This window comes from Salminus brasiliensis, chromosome 6, assembly GCF_030463535.1.
Source record: "Salminus brasiliensis chromosome 6, fSalBra1.hap2, whole genome shotgun sequence".
In the NCBI taxonomy this organism is placed as follows: Eukaryota; Metazoa; Chordata; class Actinopteri; order Characiformes; family Bryconidae; genus Salminus; species Salminus brasiliensis.
Genome location: NC_132883.1, coordinates 34,504,920 through 34,524,732, shown reverse-complemented (window position 1 = coordinate 34,524,732; position 19,813 = coordinate 34,504,920). Strand labels below are relative to the sequence as shown.

The window sequence follows — 19,813 nt, the reverse complement described above, 5'->3', positions numbered from 1 at the left end:
AAATAATTTTGTAACTGCTAAAAATAAACCCATATATGTTCTATAAAGGATTAGTAACTGCTATAAATGATTCAGTAACTGCTGTAAATGAATCATGTGGTTTGAGAGTGAAAGTATGGAATGTAATGAAAGGATGGGCCCAAATACAGACCCATAGAGAGGAGAGAGGAGAGAATCTAATCTTCTGTTCTGTTTTTTTCATTGTGCTGTAAACCTATCCTTATATATTTTTTTTGACAATTGGTTTGTGCTTCTATCCAGAGCAATGTTTTGAATCATGTTACACAGGTAGGAGAGTGTAGTGTTAAGAGTCTTGGGATTGGTGTAGTGTAGTGTGCATACCCGGCTTGGGAATCAAACCCTATTCTGACACGGGCGATGTTGTTACTCGCTAAGCTACACCAACCACCAATACCATAAAGCTATGAAGAAGAATGACAGCTTCGGTTGCCCTGGTTGCTTTGGTTATTTGCCAGCTTAATAGTTTTTTTTTAGGTGCTAAATCTTTTGTAGATAACTCTGTGTAATTGCTGTGATGATTTGATTTCATTCAGCGACAAGAGTGTTAGTGAGGTCAGGATGTTAGACGATCAACCACAACTCCCAGAGCACCACCATCCCAGAGAATTGAATGCTGCTCCACATGTCAGTTGTGTCATTGTGTCAGCAATGGGTGCAACAGCAAAGTAGCTGAAAGCATTCATTAGAAGGGATGTCCACAAACATTTGGACATATAGTGTACATTGAGCACTGCCTGCCACCACTGGATAAAGGAGCAGAGGCAGCTGTCTCCCAGTGACCTAACGCTTCCCAAAGCTTCTTAGATGAATCCGGGTGGCCTTAGCTTAGATGAATAAACGCATGCGCTCCCTATTCATTATAGCCAGGGCCAGAACACAAGTGGTTGCCTGGGCAACCAAGGGAATTACACAACAGTGAAGAGATGTTTTTTCTTGTTGAGTAGCACAGAGACTCTAAAAAGGCATTAATTCGACTAAGCAAGGTCACATTTTAGGTTTACTGTATTTTACTGTGTTTTGCAGAAGTGCAGAATATGGTAAGTCTCTTCAAGAGCTTGAAGTTTTTTTGATGGAGTCCTGTGGCTATTTGACAATGTGAAGATTAACTGCTTACATGGCTAGAGTTGCTCTGCTGCAATTGCTGCACAACAAGCAATTGGATTTCAATCTGATTAACCATAGACACATTTGACTATCAAGTGTAAAGTGTAAATTCTTATCTTAAAATATTCCCACAGTCAGTTAAAATATTCCAAAGCATAAAAGTGCCATAAAACTCATTTATCAAAAGGCAAGTTCAGTCTTTGGGTCTTCTCTACCCCAATACAACAGGTCGTTCTCATTAGTGGCCTAATAATGAACGGGCCTGGATTGAATTTGTGAACCACAAAATAATTTCCTGTATTGGGATAGATAGGAACACTAAGCGATGTTCAGGGTGATGTGCATCCTAAAAGGTCAAACCATTTTGCTGAGAAAAGCGAGCTTCCGCAAAAGTACTGCGTATTTGAGTAATCACTTTAACACCTGAGCACGGATGGGCTGCCATGTCCAACAGAGAGATTTTCATTGTTCAAACAGGATTAATCTAGTCATCCTGGTTTATTGTGGCTATTCTTACCGCCAGGGCTAAGCCACAGGCATCCGGTCACCTGCTGACCGCGTTGCACGCTCAATTACTGGCTAGGTTACCCCCTGCTCTCATTACACTAATGACCCTGGGCTGTTTTTTTTTTCCTGAAAGGATTTAATTAGGACTCCTCGTTGTATGTTTTTTCCCCCTCTGTCTGCTCTGACTGTTCTATTTTACTTGCAACCCCCCTTGTCTTATGTGCCTTACATATCCCTAACATCTGTTTTTTGGATTTTGCCAAATTAAACACATTTGTTTTTTAAACATATTGCTCTGTAAATTGTATTAAAGCCCAAATCGCTAGCCCAATGTTTTTGCCATCCTCTATTCCTGTACCAGTGGTCACTTTCTGATTACAGAACTGCTCTTGCTGGTTATTTTCATATTGCCTAGCTGTGACACTGACGTGTGAAAAAAAAAGAAACACAGCAGCACTTGTACCAGCATCAAATCCTCTAACATATCACTACTATGCCAAAATAGTCCTACTCTGCACACCAGCCTACACAACCACAGACAGTGATGCCTTTCAGCATCTATATCTATGCTATATACACCCATACCCACATTACAAATCCAGAGTAGGTGACACTTGGATTGAAATTTAGTCTAAAGAGAAGTAAAACATAATAAATGTTAATTTATTTATAAATTAATAATAATAATAAAGTCATTTAGAATTAATGTTCTCAATTACAGTGCTTGCCACTTCTTAATTAAGTTGAAGCAGCTTATTAGAAAACTTCAGTTTCCCTTTCCACACAGGCACTGACCAATAAGTACTGTCAGCACTGTTAAACTCAAAATCAGTCATGTGTTGCACAAATAAATATTACTACAGTCTGTTGCTGCTTATGTTCTTTTGTTCTGGTCTTTTTTCACCTCGAGCTTCAGAAAGAGTAGGGAACTCCTACCAAATGTGTGTTAGCTTAAACTTGACATTTATTGGGACTCTCATTGCATTGCATTCTGTGTAGTATGGGCCTACTTTGTTCTATATCTGTTAAGTTACACGATGTGTTGCTAAACAGCATTGTGCAATGCACGGTGGCTTTAATGGAGACCGTGGAGAGTTGAGCTGTTAAGCACATTGATTTGTACACCCTTAAATGTGACTAGGGATTTAGGCATACAGAGAAAAGACTGATTTAGTCTGTTTGAATGTATTGTTGATTTTTAATTACGATGGTGATCTCGACAACAATTTCGGTGTCCACTTCAAACTGAGACCATGACAAGACAAAAGAGTCCAAATAAGGTCAGACTGGTCTCTATGCCCACATCGAGTACTACAACATTAGCATCATGAGGGGCTAACATTACTAGCCTAGTCAAATCCTATTTCACCAAAGATGTTCTAGCTAATGCATTGACTAGGGCTGGCCCGAATACCATTTTTTAAGCTCTGGAAATTCGGCACTGATTGGTAGCAAATATTCGAGGCTTCGTTTGGAAGTATTGAAGTATGAAAATTAAAATAAACTGCACGGAATAGAAGGCAGTGACAACATTTAAATAAGAAAAAGAAAAACAAAATGTAACTTACTAAAAAAATTACAAAACACATTCTGTAAACCATAAACTTTTAACAGCTTCAAAAGGAATTACTATTAAATTAAGAATTACAGAAAAGCTTAAACAAACACCAAAACAAGCAATAATACCCACTGTAATAAATTTAACAATGGAACAGGAGTAGCACCAAAATGCTAAAAGTAGCATAACAAATTACCTACACACAATAATGTGAACTCCTTGAACACTTCAAATAAAAATAATTATTGTAAATACAGTAATACGAAATGTAATTATTTAACAAGGTAATAAGAGTATTGCTATTAAAATAGATAGCAGCGCAGCACAAGAAAAATGTATGAATACCTTGAATAACTAATGATAAGTGTAATAAATGTAACAAAATAGCACATGTCCAGCCAGTAAAATAGTCACATTTTATGGGGATTGGTATTGGTGAATCACAAAAAAAACTAAAAAGAACACTTCAAATACAAAACACCAGTGTAGTAAATTTAGCAAAATAGCACGTTGTGCCAAATAGCAGCAAAGCCCAAACAAAACTTTTTAAAAGAGTACCTCAAATACCAAAACACCTATACAATATTTTATTTTTACAAAAATAGCACACATTGTGCCCTTAAATTAGCAGCGCTGTTAACACTTTAAATAGCACTACCTTAAATACAAAATATAGTAAATGTATAGTAAATGTAATAAATATTAATTAATAATTATATTATTAAATAATATTAAATAAAATATTTATTAAACAGAGGGTAACCTACACCTTTCTTGTTTGTTCACATTTTCTGGTATTTTCATGTATTGCGAACTATGTAGCCAGCTTTGGAAAAAATGCGCTCCAATGGGGTTGATGTGGCCGGTATGCAAAGGCAGTATTTAGCTGCAAAAGCTAATTTGGGGTAGCGAGTGGACCAGACTGGACTTTTGTTTTGTCCTTTATGTACTGTTTAAAAAATTTAATAATTGTTTTTTACACCGTCAAATAGTAATACTTACCGCATTTGTCTTTCTTATACCGCCATCAGCCTAAATTGAATTGTGACATTAGAGCGAGGTGGATCTAGGGAAGGAAAAAAACAAATATCCGAATACCAAAACTAAAAATTGAATATCTACTCAATGAGCAAATATCCAAATACCTGAATATTCAGGTCCAGTAATAGCATTCACCAAATAAAGTTGAATGTTGAATCAGATTAAAATGGAGTGTAAAAGTAACTTCTTGTTCATTTAACCGTCACCAAAGACCCTCACAACATACCATACTCCTCCAGTGTACGGAAAAGCCTTTAGCCATCTGAAGTTCTTAGTTCTAGGAAACTAGAAGTAGTTCTTAGGAAACTTGGAACCATCTAATGCACACTCTAAATTACACTTAAAAAAAAATATTTATCCCTAGTCAGCAGTAACCCATTAGTCAGAAACAGCTGTGATTAATTGGCTCACAAATTAAGTATGACAACTGACTACAGTGTATAATTGTATCTTTATGTACCTGTAAAATGGTCTTTGAGTGTACAAGGCAGGTGTTTTTAAAATGTTGAATGCTGTGAGTAGAAAACTAATCTCTTTCTTCTTTTGCTTTTGCTTGTCTTTTACAGGAAACAGTAGAATATGCCTTCCTGATCATTTTCACTATTGAGACCTTTCTAAAGATCATAGCTTATGGACTGGTGATGCACCAAAACTCCTATGTCAGAAATGGTTGGAACATGCTGGATTTTGTAATCGTCATAGTGGGGTGAGTATTAACAAACACACAGTCATTCCCCTCAGGAAAACCTGTGTAGGCTCTTTCAGACACCACGTCCACTCTATGGACACACAGACATCACATCTGTATATGCTTGTAAAACACAGGCATCAGTAAGAACACCCCCTGGTTTCAGAAAACTACACCAGAAGTTCAACTTAAATAATAGAGGCTAAATAATTCAGCTAAATAGAGAGAGGAATGGTTTTAAAAGGTAAGGTCAGATGTGAGCAGTATTTTTATTCTTGCTCTGTCTCTGTCAAATTAACCTTCACTGTGGCTCAAACATACCCGGTGAGCACGATTATAATAATGCTGATAAAATACATGCTTGCATGTATATTCTAGTCTTAACACACACACACAGAAAGAAGGAGAAAGAGAAACTCATTTGAAGGAAACCAGAGACAAATACATTGAGTGATCATGATTTTCTGAGCCCTTCTTGTTTGTTCTTCTTTGTTAGGTTAATGCTAACAAAACACTTACATCCTTATAGTGCAGCAAACAGAAATTAGCATTACTGCAACAGTGGTAATTTTAGTATACACAGTGCATTGTAACATTGCTAACATTAACATAACATGTACTGATTTGCATATTGTGAAGGAGCTTTGTGCTTTAGTATTGGGCCGCAACCTATAGCAGTGTTGCACCTTATACGTCTGAACTGAGCACAATGATGTTATTTTAACATTTTGAAAAAGGGTCAAATTTGAGGGTGAAATTCAGTTTACAAATGCTCTTTAATATATTAATCCAGCCTTTATTCTTTTGACCATTTACTAGATTTCTGCAGATATTGTTTAGAATTCATTCACAAGTAGAGCTGGGTATTGAAATGTAACACTTTTACAGTACCAATCAAATATTTAAAAAAAAAGCATGTCATTTAATACCAGATTTCAGGACAGATACAGCATCTGTAAGTCAATAAACGCCATAACTACTGACCTGCCATAAGTGTTGGGCGATTAGGCCTCACTCACAAACACTTACAGAGAACCCTAACCCTAACTCCATACAACACTTCTGGAACATACAGGAACATTCTCTGTGCAGGCAAATCAATTCATTAACACCAGACTCATCAAATAGTGTCTGGTGTATCTCAGTGATTTCTATCCTGTCCATATCCATTATGTCAGTCATATTGTATCAACTGGCTCCCTTGTCAGTAAAGATTCTGGTGTCTTTTGCCTTCTACAATGCTTCTGGCAGCTAGTGAGAGTTTAGTCTCCTCCAGAAACGAAGACACAAAACTGTCCAGTGAACGTTTTGGTGCTGCTGAGGAGCCACTCCTGAGAGAGGGATGGAGATGCTACTGAGCTTGATAGTGGACCTCTGTAATAAAGCACAAGGTGGAGTTAAATCTAATTGGATTCAAATATTAATTCCAAATACAAGTTATTCTGTGTAAAAAACATTTATTATTTTACCTGCCTTCTATTTTAAAATCTATCAAAAAAGTATTTATATTATTTATAGATACTATTTCTAAGTATCAAATAAGTATTTTTAAGTATAGAACCAAAATCTCAGTACTGTGACAACACTAGTACATTGTGTGCATCGATCAATTCATTCCTGATCATCATCATTATCATTATACTTCCTCAGTCAATCTTTATACTTGGCATTTTGTATTTAGGTCGCTTTCTCATACGCTGACCAAACCCATTCTTTAGCTTAAACCATCAGACTGCCAGACATTAATCATCACTCCAGAGAAAGAGTTTTAAACATGTAGTGCATGAAGATTCTTAACTGTGGCTTGAGGAGTACTTTAGTATTTAGTATTACCTGTACCTGATGGAGAAATATGTAGCGACACATAATGCACAGTATGATGCATACTGAAAAGGGATCTTATTATCATCAGTATTTTACAAGTGATAAAAGAGGTTGTTCAGTAAAAAAAGCAGGTCTTGAAACAATGCAGTGTTTGAATAGTACATATTTTATTACGTATCACAAAGGTACATGAACAAAGTTCTAGCCACAAAGACTAAACAAAACAAAAAAAAAATCTAAGGACGCCTGCATGTCCACCTTGTTTGGTGTGGATCCGTCAGACCTTTACTTTAGTTCGGTTAGTTTTGACACTTGTGAACACTTTATCCTTACCCAGGCAAGCTTTAAACAGCAGAATCGCTGTGTCAGGGATAGTGCAACTTAAAATAGCTGAATGCATTTATTAGAAGGGGTGTCCACATATAGTGGGGACATATAGGACATATAGTGTACATGTGTGTACATTTTCTCTTTTTTTTTTCTTCTACTCAAAAATAATTCTACATTTCTTTGTTATTTTTACTCTGGAGATTCTGTGGAGATTCTGTTTCTGAGTGCATTGCCTCGTCTAAGAGAACATTGCATAATGCTACCGACCTGTGTCTTGAACCCAGTGACATCAGGTTGTCATAGTGATGACTCCCACACACTGATTTAAGGCATTTTCTCTCACGCGAGTCAAGGATGTCTTTTCTATTGGGCGCTTCCCCATCATGCCTTTTAAAGCTACATGTCCGCTGTTGTTGTATTTTTTTTATTTATTTATTATATATTTATTCATTTATTTTGTATTTGATTATTGTAGTTTTTCAGTGTTGCTTAAGTATACCACAGTGAATGCCTGGTTTATACTATGGCTTTTAAAAATTCTTTAGTTTTAAAACTATTTATGTGTGTAACCTCTGAATTTGAGTGTGGTTTATCTGTTTGCTTGTTTAATATAACCCATGTATAATTATTGTAAATGTGTGTGTTTAGCCTGTTCAGCGTGGTCCTGGAGTTGATGACCAAAGAGGGCGATTCAAGTCAGTCTGGAGGGAAACCTGGTGGGTTCGATGTAAAGGCCCTGCGAGCATTCCGAGTGCTCCGCCCCCTCCGTCTTGTCTCAGGAGTACCCAGTGAGTCAACACATTGGCATCACTTCTCCATGCTTGAAATAAGGAACGACATTTGTGAATGCAGCTTTTACCCCTTAACACAGATGATCTCATGAACTTTAAAGATCAGAAGGTTTCCGACCAATTCATGTTTTGGGAATCAGCAGATTCATCATGCGATAAATATGCCAATACAACTCACAACCCAGAAGCCTACAGGTTTTGCTTGCTGTAACCAAATAGATTCATATTATAATGAGTCATCAGTCGAAAAGAGGAGAGCAGAAGGAATTTTTAAATAAACGTATGTGGTATTTCACATTAGGCTACTGATTATTAAAAAAATGCACTGTGATACATTTTTAACATTACTTATAGCTGCAAGGGATCAAACTTGTTCTAGTTTGTCTTAGAATGATCTCAGAACAATGCTTCAGGTCCTGTGTTTTAGGTTTGAAGTTGGAGTTTCTAGAATTATAATCTTATAATTATTATTATTGTTAAGAAATCATGGCTTGTTAAAGGTTCCTTTATTCCCTTCAAATTTCCCACCAATCCAATGAAAAGCAGTAGTTTTTTCAAAAGATTTCCTTTAAACATGAGGTGTTGCTACACCCATTGAAATGTTTCCACGCCTTATTATAATCATGGACAATTATGCTAAATTATGGATAAACTATTACTTCCCCATTTTAATCTTGGATTTTTGGGGAATGCAACATAACCATTATGACTGGGCAAATTCTCAACAAACACTAAATTTCCCATAATGCCTCACAACACTATTTCCTGTTATTGCTTTCCATGCAGTGAGGCTGTACTATTCTGAATATACAGGCCACAGACAACATTAGGTGCTATAAAAGTGGTATTTTGCTCATCAAGACAACGGAAAAAACACTCAATATGCACACATTCACAGTGTCTTCCATAATTGTTAGGACAAAGACACCTTTTTTTTGCTATGACCCTCTGCTCCACAGTTTAACATTTCTAATCATACCAATCAGATGTGAATAAAGTACACATTCCATGCTTGATTTAAGGGTATTTGCACACATTCCGGTATCACTATGTTGAAATCTTACAAACTCTCTTAATTTCAGGGCACCATAACGGTTGGGGCATAGCAATGACACGTAAATTAAAACAGTCGTGTTTAGTGCCTTGTTGCACATGTCTTGCAGACTGCTTGAAGTCTGTAAATGTTAGTCATCGCCAGGTGCCGAGTATCGTCTCAGTTGATGCTTTGCCAAAATTTGATGCTTTATCTTGCCTGTTTTGGGGTTTGGTTGCCTTGGTCGCTTAAGTTTTCTTTTCAGCATATGGAACACATTCTCAAATAAATGTTAATCTTTATCTTTATCTTAATGTTTATCTTTAGAAAAGACAAAGAGACAGGCCTCAGTTTTCACATCAGCACATCAAAACAAATTATTGTGCTTGGTTGAAAAACTTTTCTGGGGTATTTAACAAATGTTCAACCTTCTGTTTTTAATGCAGACTGTTATGTCTCTATGTATCTGGCCAGCAAAACAGTTGAGCTGTGCCCCATAATGCTCTGTATAACTCTGCACAATTAGTAGCAACTGTACAATGGCCCTGTTTTTCTATACTGCTGGTTGTACCTGTTGTTGTATGAGTTGGTTACAACAATACATACAGCAGTGATTAAATATTGGCTGGACTGTCCCATTTATACGTTTTATTGCTGTTGCAGGTTTACAGGTTGTGCTAAACTCCATAATTAAAGCCATGGTTCCTCTGCTGCACATCGCTCTACTTGTACTCTTCGTCATCATCATCTATGCCATCATCGGCCTGGAACTCTTCATTGGGAAGATGCATGCCACTTGTTACCTAAATGGCACACGTAAGTATCCCTGAGTGCACGTGTGTGTGTGTGTGTTTGTGTGTGTGTGTGTGTTTGTGCATCCTCATTTGTTCTCGTTGTTGTACTTTCTCTTGTTCTACACCTTTCTAAGTTGTCTTGCTAGATTCATTGATTTTGATTTCTATGCTTCTATGCTATGTTTCCTGCTGTATCTTCCTGTGTAGGTACATTAGCAGAGGAAGAACCTGCTCCTTGTTCATTGTCAGGCCATGGGCGCCACTGTACAGTTAATGGCACAATATGTAAAGACGACTGGCAGGGCCCCAACAACGGCATCACCAACTTTGACAACTTCCTGTTCGCTATGCTCACAGTGTTCCAGTGTATAACTATGGAGGGATGGACGGAGGTGCTGTATTGGGTAAATAACTGCATCTTCACTAGGGAGCTGACACAAATTTACCTGACCTCACCACCCACCGCCAGACCAAATCTGCTGGTTATGAAGTGTAACTGCTTTGAATGCTGCACATGTTGCCATCAGGCTAATGTAGAACAATGCTTATTATGTACACCACTGGCAGGATCATGCTACTATTTCCTCTTACATCTTCAGTCCAGTCCTGGACCCACCCCTGCACTGAATAGTTGAATAGTGTTTTCCATGCTGACTTTACAAGGTGAAACTTTCATGCAATTAATGTTTATTGGTGGGTTAAAAAGGCCCTCTTGAAAAGAATCCTTCTGATTTACTTAATTCAATTTTGGTAGTTTTTCATTTTGTTCATTTCCTGTGCCATGACAACAGGTCTCTCAAAGCTGACCTTTGTGTAACCAGCTTAACTAGCCTGGGAAATGGTGATGTTAGAGCATTATTTAAACTGCTAATTTATATGACTAGTGGGGTCATCAAATATGTTTCCAGCAGCTTTGATTGTTTTTAAATTTCTCACAGCTTTATGAAAACACTGCCACCATAATTTGTGCATGTTTCTTACTGAATCTCAATTACCTCCTTACTACCTGTATAGGGAACTACATGTCTACATGCAGATAGCACTGACTTTTAGATTTTAACATATGGATAACTGTAAATACTGTTATTTGACAAATATGTAGTGCTCTGTTTGGATTTAGAATCTATAATTTTGTGATTTGCATAGTACACTTCATTGGGAGCAAAAACATGGAATTAAACCTGTGTTTTGTGTTCCTTCTCCCTGGTGTTTTGAGGTACCTCTTTATGTGGTATGCATTTTCGTCTCTGGACGGAATTTTTTATTTTTTTTAAATGAAGGGAGGGAATTTTATTTTTAATATCTGGCTATACTTCTGTATATATGAAAGATATCTTAAAAAAGACTCATGGAAAATTTTAGAATTTCTGTTTCTGGAATAGGAATCGTTTTGGACTGCAAAATTGGTTCAGCAGGTTCAACAGCTTACAATATGTGTTGATTTATGATTAGATTCAGTTCCAATCTAAGGAGAAAACAAATAAAAAAGCCCATCGCAAGAAGAGAGGGAGATGTAGAGAGAGAAAGGCATACTGTCTTGAGAGAAATAAACTAAAAGAGAAAGATAAGTAGAGCAGCAGAGAGGACACATCTTACGGAACAGAGCAGTACCACAGTTGCACTGCTTTAAGCTTTTTATCAGATTTTTCTAAAATTTTATTAAACATTTACATATGTATCTTTTCCCTCTGAGAAACACATTTAAAACACAGTAGTCATCATATAATCATAGTCATCAATATAATCACATAGCATGTCAAATGATTCCACATTTTCTTTACGGTAGTGTAGCGGTGCACCTCTTCTTACTGCTCTCTTCCTCTCTCTCTCTCTCTCTCACACTTGCCATTTATTCATCTGTTTCCATGGTAAACTCTCCAAATGCTAATGAGGCTATCAAAGTGAGTGTGTGCAAGTCTACCATTGTGTCGGAGAGAAAGCTCTGGCCACTCGAAGTGTGGGGGGGTGTACACATGAAGTGGGAGTGGAAAAGAGAAAGACAGGTCTGACAGTGAGATGACCACATCTCCTTCTTTCTCTCACCCTTCTCCTCCGTTTCTTTTTTCCCTGTCCTTTCTCTCTTCGTTCTCCAGTTCCACATAGTGCCCATTAACACCAGTAGTCCACTTAGATCTCATATCTAGCACAAATGCTATTCAACTTTCAGCATCCCTGACTGATAGATTGAACAAAAAAAAGAAGAAGATATAAGCGCTTATGGAAACGGAACTAACATCCAGCATAAATAACATCAGAGGCCTTTTGTTCTAGCATGAAAGCCTTTTAACAACATTAGCATACAAACATGAAGGACATCTTAATTGCTGTATTCATTTAATAATGTGTCCAGCTACGATATAAATGGGATTTAACCACCCACAAACAGTACTGAAAGGTCCCTTATTGTTCAGTTGCTGTATGCAGGGCCAAAAAGAGTGGCAGTCAGATTTAGATGGTGAAATATTCTAGAAATCAAGTCTATGTTGTTAGAAACTTAACCATGATTAATAAATTTGATTGTTTAATTGAGACTTTTCTCAGTGTCTTAGATGAACGATGCTATGCTATAACAGGTTCAACAGTTTACAATATGTCTTTTCGTTGATTTACTCTTAGATCCGATTCCAATCTGAGGAGAAAACAATTAAAAACACCCATCGCAAGGAGAGAGAGAAAGACATACTGTCTTGAGAGAAATAAACAAACCTAACCATGATTAATACATTTGATTGATTGTTGAGACTTTCTCTGTGTACATGTGTTTCTCTGTGTCTTAGATGAACGATGCTATGGGCTTCGAGCTTCCATGGGTCTACTTCGTCAGCCTGGTCATTTTTGGTTCTTTCTTCGTCCTCAATCTCGTTTTGGGTGTTCTCAGCGGGTGAGACTTATATACACTGAGTTGCCACTTTGTACCTTCAGTTTGATGCTTGTTTCCTGGGCATTCTTGTCTCCTCTGCATGTGTTAATAGTGTACTGTGCAAACTTCAGATTGCTTTAGAACAGATAGAGGTAAACATATTATTAAAATACTATGTAACAAGACTTCATTTTGAACAAGATCTTCTCATTTTGAAGAAATAACTTGAAGAACAAAGCTTGATTGGAATCAGCGCTTGTTCAATTCCATCACTAGCTCACCAGATTTACCATTATACAACACTGATTTACCATAACCATAACTGATTTAACTATAAATAGTACTACACTCCCACACTGCACTGAGCACTGAGTTAAATGAACACTATAAGGGATAAATGGACACTGGCAGATTTGCTGTCCATGAGAAGAGCTTCAGAAAGGTTTTAATGAACACAGTGAAAACACTACTTTTCATATGAATGTTATTTGTATTTATTCTAATATTAGTGTTTTACTGCCCATATACGGAGCATTTTCATTCAAATTTTTACAGGTGCCTAAAGCTTTTGATTGATTTTCAGTGTTCCCTGTTTTATTTTGTATGTCTGTACATCTGTGTACAAGCAATGCATCCACTTCCTTCATGAACATTCGTTAGCCATTTTAGTAGGCAGACTTACCATATGGGTGAACTTTGTATTAATGTTCACATATATGTCACCTAATTGAGGCTAGATTTCTACCTAGAAGCCTTGGTAGGTACAGTAGCTTAATGTAGCTCTTTTACACAGAACCACTGGTCAGACTTTATTTGGGTGCCAGCATGTTAGTGCTGTGTTAGTGGGTGTTGTGCTGAAATGAGTGTATCACGGCACCACTTACAGGTAGAGGTTGGCTAAAGAGTTTTGCTTAGTAGTATGGGATACAGTTACCGATTGTGTATGGAATGTGTGTACCTAATACAATGGGTTTTGCTAAAAGTAATATTATGGGGTGCTATGGCCCAATAGTCACTGTTGTGTGTGTATGTGTGTGTGTGTGTGGATGAATACAGAGAGTTCTCTAAGGAGCGAGAGAAGGCAAAGGCTCGTGGAGATTTCCAGAAGCTGCGGGAGAAACAGCAGCTGGAGGAGGACCTGAAAGGCTACCTGGACTGGATCACCCAGGCTGAAGACATTGACCCTGAGAATGATGAGGAGGGAGACCAGGAGGGTAAACGCAACCGTGAGTACACACACACACACACAAAGTACACCTGATATAACAGTGTTATACTTACAATAGTGGCTGATAATGAAAAACAGGAACCATTCATGCATTCTCTGGGTTTCCTGAGATTTTCCTTTAAATATGTGGATTCATGTTAGCGTTAAAATGGCTTCAATAGCAGTGTGTAATAATATTAAAGAGGGGTTGAGATTTCCCATTAAGCAGAGCTGGTCAATGCCTTTTGGAAATTCCCCAGATTAGGACTGTCCAAGAAGTTGATCCATGAGGATGATTTGACCCAGTATAAAGTTCCTCCAACCTCACACTCTCTAATAAATTAATAAACATATGCTATGACACATGAGAAAAAGTAGTATTATTCAGTATTTAGTGTGTTATGTAGGTTAGTGGCTAAATGTACAACCCTCAACAAACCCCCCCCCCCCCCAACCATAATCTTCTAGTAAAAGCCCCAGCTTCTCTTCCCCTGTCTTAAACACATATTAGAGTCTTAATCCTCTTTCTCTTAACTCAGCCCTCTCCTCTCCCAGCCATTGCTGTGCTTACATTTCCTGAACCTTGCTCTTCCTTCTATTCTGTCTGTTCTTCTGTGGATGCCACTCATTCTCTGCTCTCATCAGTTCAGGCGTTCTTGTCTTCACATGCGCTCTTCTACCTGCCGGTCCTGTTTCAGTGTTTCTCTTTTCTTTTTCTTTTTTTCCACTGTGCCTGTTCTTTTTTATCCCTGGAGCAGATGTTGCATGACTAAAGAAGAAACAGACAATTAGGAATGACGGAAACAAACATGCACGCACACAGAATAGGCTTTAAACAGTCTTGCTGTCCCTTGACGGTAGGTTTATCCGTTATGTAAATCCAGCGAACACACTGCAATTATAGCCTCACCCAAGGCTGTGCTCAGGGATGCAATGGGAAGCACAAGCGTCTAGATTGTTAAGCCATTGAAAATGGGTTTTAACCCCTCCAGCAGCAGGTTTAGAATAAGAGTGCATTATTTTTCATTATTTTTAAAATTCCTGATCAAATATTTAGTAAATAATTACAGTATACAGTCATAGATGGGGTGTTTTATATATTTATTTTATGTAAATCTCCCTCTCTGCTTAAATTACAAAAGATGGCTACTGTAGGCCTGTTGGCCTGTATTTCATCTCACAGTTTCAGCCAAACAGTCTGTCTGCTAGTGGACAGAGGACAGTGAGAGGATAAGAGTTAGAGAGTGAGAGAGAGAGAGAGAGAGAGAGAGAGAGAGAGAGAGAGAGAGTAATCCCAATCCTCTTTATGTAAGCGACGCGTGACGCACTGCAAAACACACAATTCAACTACCCAGCGTCCTGTTTTTGTTCCTTTGCTTCCTTTTTCTCTCTCACTCTATCGCTTTCCCCCGCAATATCTATCTCTCTCACAATCCATCCACATGTGCATCTGTGCTACCTATTGAGTCAGAACTGAATCATGTGATGCGCTTAATGTTTTGCCTTCACTTGGCTCTTTGATACTGAAAGCTGAAACTACAGTATGCTGAGTGATGTGTATATAAATAAGGGATTACAAATGAATGTATGGATTTGTAATGGAATTGTCACTTCTGTTTACGACCTCCAAACAACCAAGAGTGTTTGAAGGGCCAGATTTGTGCTGTCAAAATAACATAATGGCAGAACTAAAGGTTGCCAGAGAACATCTAACCAAAGAAGACTTTTAAAACAATGAGCTTTTTACAAATGAACCTTGAGTCTTGCCCTTTACCTGTAAGACCTGAGATGACATTTCAGGATTGTTGGAGATTCTTTATGCGTCTTGCGGTCTGCTCTTGGGCTGAACATCCTAGGATGGCCTGGCCACATTGGCAGGTGTTTTACTTGTACATTATTGTGCTGACAGTGGAACGGCTACAACTACAATCTTCTTTCTGAAGGCTTTAGAGAGCTCTTTGGATCTCACCATGGTGAATTTACTCTCTTCAGCAATGAAGAGCAAACCAAACAAAATTTCTGATTTTTAAATGAGTCTCCTCCACAATTCTCTCCTAACCATTTTCTAATCATCTGCAGTTCATGTGCTGCACCTGATTCTAATTTTAAACATAAATAGTAATTAAAATAAATAATAATACACCCCCAAATAAATGTGGGGGTGTACAAAATTTTCTTCAAAAGAAATTTGCATTTCTATTACAGACAAAAACAAGTGGGTAGCCTTCAATGCAGCGCCCAGGGTGCAGAGAGGTTATAGGCCTTACTCAAGAGCCTCACAGTGGCAGCTTAGCGAACCTGGGTATTGAACCCACAACCCTCTCCCTGACAGGAAATCACTGTAGAGCTAAGGTAAATCTTGGATGCAATAATTAAATGTGCTTATGTCATGCTCCAGTTGCAGACATTTTATCTTGGAGCAAAAATGTAAAACAATGTAAAAGACAGATTGAATATCATGTAAATAAGTGAAAAACAGCTATCTATTTGGTTAGAGTACGGGGTTATTGATGAGAGGGTTGTGGGTTTAATACCCAGGTTCGCTAAGCTGCCACTGTGAGGCTCTTGAGTAAGGCCTATAACCTCTCTGCTCCCTGGGCGCTGCATTGAAGGCTGCCCACTTGTTTTTGTCTGTAATAGAAATGCAAATTTCTTTTGAAGAAAATTTTGTACACCCCCACATTTATTTGGGGGTGTATTATTATTTATTTTAATTACTATTTATGTTTAAAATTAGAATCAGGTAAGATGGTAAGTGCCTGTGTCAAAAATGCAGTAGTGTAGTAACTATCAAATAGCAGGTTTGATCATACACTTTCCATGTCTGTGGAGATGATATTATTGTAAGAAATTTAATATTTATATATATATATATATATATATATATATATATATATATATATATATATATATATATGCTGTGTGTGTGTGTTCTGTCAGATAATTAGTTATTAGGTAGTTAGGGGCTACCTGTAGTCATTGGCTCTTTTCCTGTGTCCCTTTGCTGTGGCTTAAGCTGTGCTGTAGTTACTGTATTTTTACAGTCTAGATCACTGCATGCTGGTGTTAAAGCGTAGCGTAGTTGCTGCGATCACTAGATGCCTATTTGCTTCTTGTGTTAAACTGTTGTCTTTTTGTATTTTTCCTCTTTCTCATCAGCCTATGAGCCTCTACCCCTATTTAAAATGTTTCATGCAGTTCCTTCTTTCTCTTACTATTCTTCCTTTTCCTGCATCTGTGTGTTTTTCTCTTCCAACTGTGGAGTACTGCTCTATGTGTTCAATCAGTAGATGCTGATAGTGGCTTTTCTTCCTGCTCTTCTGTCTCTCTGTCTCCCCCCGCTGTCTGAATGCATGAACCGCGTGTAAACTGAAAGGGGTGACGATGGCCGATCTCACCCAGAAGAAGAAGGCAGGGAAATCTGGCTGGTTCAGTCAGTCTACAGAGACTCAGGGTAAATCCTGCCAACTGAGTTTGTTTGTGTGTGACAGAAAATGAGAGATAGGTGTTTTTTTTTAATATATAAAATATATATTTAGAAAATATGTGTAGATTTAAATTGTAGAATTGCATACTTAATTTCCATGGACAGTAATAAAGGATTACTTTAGCAAAATAAGTAAATAAATAAATAAATGACACAATTTTCCCTTTTATCTCTTTGTATTCCATCACCCAATGTGTGTAGGCTGATCTAAAATGTGCTTTGATTTTGTATAGTCGCTAAAGAGTTAATTATACCTTATCAATTAGCATTGTGTTAAATGCAGGCCTAAATCACACACTTGTCTCCAACCATGTTGAGTTGTAAAGTAACTGTTCTGCAACTGTTGTGTACTGTTAACTGTTTTTTATACTGACTCTGATCTTGACTTTCATACCAATTCATAAACAGTAACTTTGTCGATACCTGCCTTTAAATTGCAAACTAGAAGCGGACGTGCCTTAATTACAAATGACAGAAGTGTGGGACGCTAAAAGCATTGTTACCTGCATTTAGAATGTGCTTTAGAAAACCAATCAGCAGTCTGTATTTTAAAAGTATCCACTTTTACATCAGATGTGTATAAAATTCCATGACGCTTGCTATTTCACACTGAGTAATTTGACTGTCATATTTATTAGCAACCAGCCATCTAGACTGTATATCCAAATGTTTGTAGACACCCATTCTTATGAATGCATTCAACTGGTTGCACCCATTGCTGACACAGATGTGTAGAGAAAATACTGCCAATAGAATAGAACTCTGCTGATAAGCCAGCATTGAGCTGTGGAGCAGTGGTACTGTGATCTCTGGAATAATGGTGCTCCATCCAGTACTTTTGGGATGAGTTGAGGGTGAGGTAGGGTGGTGATCATCCAACATCCTGACCTCACTAATGCACAAATGGACACATTTACTCCAACAAAATAAACTATTTTTTATTACCTTTAATTTGATAAGAAATAATGAATGAATGTGTCCCAATACTTTTGTCCATATAGTGTATATTGTGCAACCTAGAACTTAAATTGCACACTATGGCAAGACCACTGAATTGTAGACTTTTAGTTCAGGTAGAATTGTAGTTCACATTGTGTTCAGCATTCAGAAGAAATTGACAAAACGCATATTTTTGCTATACCTTGGTTAATAGACGGCTGAGGCAACATAGGTACTGAAATGTGTCCATTTTGATATATATATATAAAATTTCACACAAGGGGAAAATTGTGTAAATAAAAAAAAAAAATCGCTAAAGATTCCTTTTAATGGTTTGTGTTTGTGACTGCAAACCATACACCACTAGGACCTGTCTTCAGACCGTTTTCACTTTCACTTGCTACAGATTAAAATTTGCCTGAATTTTGGGCTGTGTCATCATTGTGAATTGTCAGGGCAAGCACTTACTGTTTCATGACTTGGTTCATGTCTTGTATCTTTTCTTCTCTCCAGCGAGCATGCCCACCAGTGAGAATGAATCTGTCAACACGGACAACCCCAACGGAGAGGACGACAAGGCTCGTTGCTGTGGACCTATCTGGTGAGTAAAAAGCATACAAATAAAATGGAGAACAGCTTTGCAGATTTAAGTACCTTAACCAAACGCATAGTTCCGGAACAAAGCATACCTTCGAACATCTTGGATGGTCTTTTTTTATTTGGGGATACTGATACTTCTTTCGTATATATAGTTTGATTCAAAATTCTGAGAGAACTACAACATTTGTTTAGTTTGCATCCTTTTCTGAATATATTCATATGGATTTTTTAAATTACAAATAATGTTAGTGTTACTTAACTAAGTTAAGTGGGATTTAAGTGGAAGTAGAATTTGGAGGAAGATTAAAATAAATGGTAGGGGCATCTGAACTCGAGCTTTAATAAAAAAACAAACCTTAAAAACAGTAACATTTTATACAAAGGTCTGAACGTGACAAGTGTCACAATTTTGCCTAAAATGTAATATTTACCTAAAAACACTGTAAAACACTGAATGATAAATGAAACAAATCCAAAATTTTTAATGTTGTTTCAGACTTGGAACTCACTGCATGTGTAAATTAAAAATTTCACATAATGTACTGTACATATTTCCTTTTAATGCAGTATTGGGCCTAAAGTTTTTCTCTCTTGTTTTATGTTTAATTGCTTTAATGAAGGATCGATTAGATAAACTAGATATTGAAAAACTGGGAGTTACTCCTCAAGAATAATTGACTTTTTCAGACTTTACACTCTGTTACAGTACTGTACTTGTACACATTGATTTAGCCTAATAATACATCTACATTTATAATATTGTTTACATGTAGTAAGTATGCTAGGTAGTAATTTAGGCAACATTACAAATACTGCCACACCATTATGTAACGTAAATGATGTTATCACATCTAGCTTTCCGTTTTTTGTTTTGCCCGAGGTGAAGGACACTCTAAATGAGGATTTGATCGTAGGCGGATTAGGCCCTGTGTTGTGTGTAAACAAGCAATGAAGCGCATTGGCATTCTCAGTCAGCAGTGCTATTTAGATGTGCATTATAGTAACTGTATCATTTTGTCACTCTTTCAG

General features: G+C 37.3%; 1 protein-coding gene across 15 annotated transcripts in view; it reads left to right on the top strand.

Annotated features, from left to right (window-relative positions):
• The window catches only part of cacna1db (calcium channel, voltage-dependent, L type, alpha 1D subunit, b), a 108,339-nt gene that overhangs the window by 49,958 nt on the left and 38,568 nt on the right, over nucleotides 1-19,813 (top strand). For 13 of the 15 annotated variants that reach the window (XR_011979834.1, XM_072682151.1, XM_072682148.1 and 10 more), the window contains exons 4-11: nucleotides 4,798-4,937; nucleotides 7,722-7,861; nucleotides 9,561-9,713; nucleotides 9,899-10,095; nucleotides 12,469-12,572; nucleotides 13,608-13,777; nucleotides 17,135-17,212; nucleotides 18,698-18,785. Coding sequence is in view for 14 of the 15 variants with exons in the window: in XM_072682151.1 (XP_072538252.1) it covers nucleotides 4,798-4,937; nucleotides 7,722-7,861; nucleotides 9,561-9,713; nucleotides 9,899-10,095; nucleotides 12,469-12,572; nucleotides 13,608-13,777; nucleotides 17,135-17,212; nucleotides 18,698-18,785 (1,070 nt within the window). In the remaining variant the exon portion in view is untranslated. The remainder of the gene's footprint in view (nucleotides 1-4,797; nucleotides 4,938-7,721; nucleotides 7,862-9,560; nucleotides 9,714-9,898; nucleotides 10,096-12,468; nucleotides 12,573-13,607; nucleotides 13,778-17,134; nucleotides 17,213-18,697; nucleotides 18,786-19,813) is intronic. The other 2 variants (XM_072682155.1, XM_072682159.1) reach the window with 1 other exon arrangement.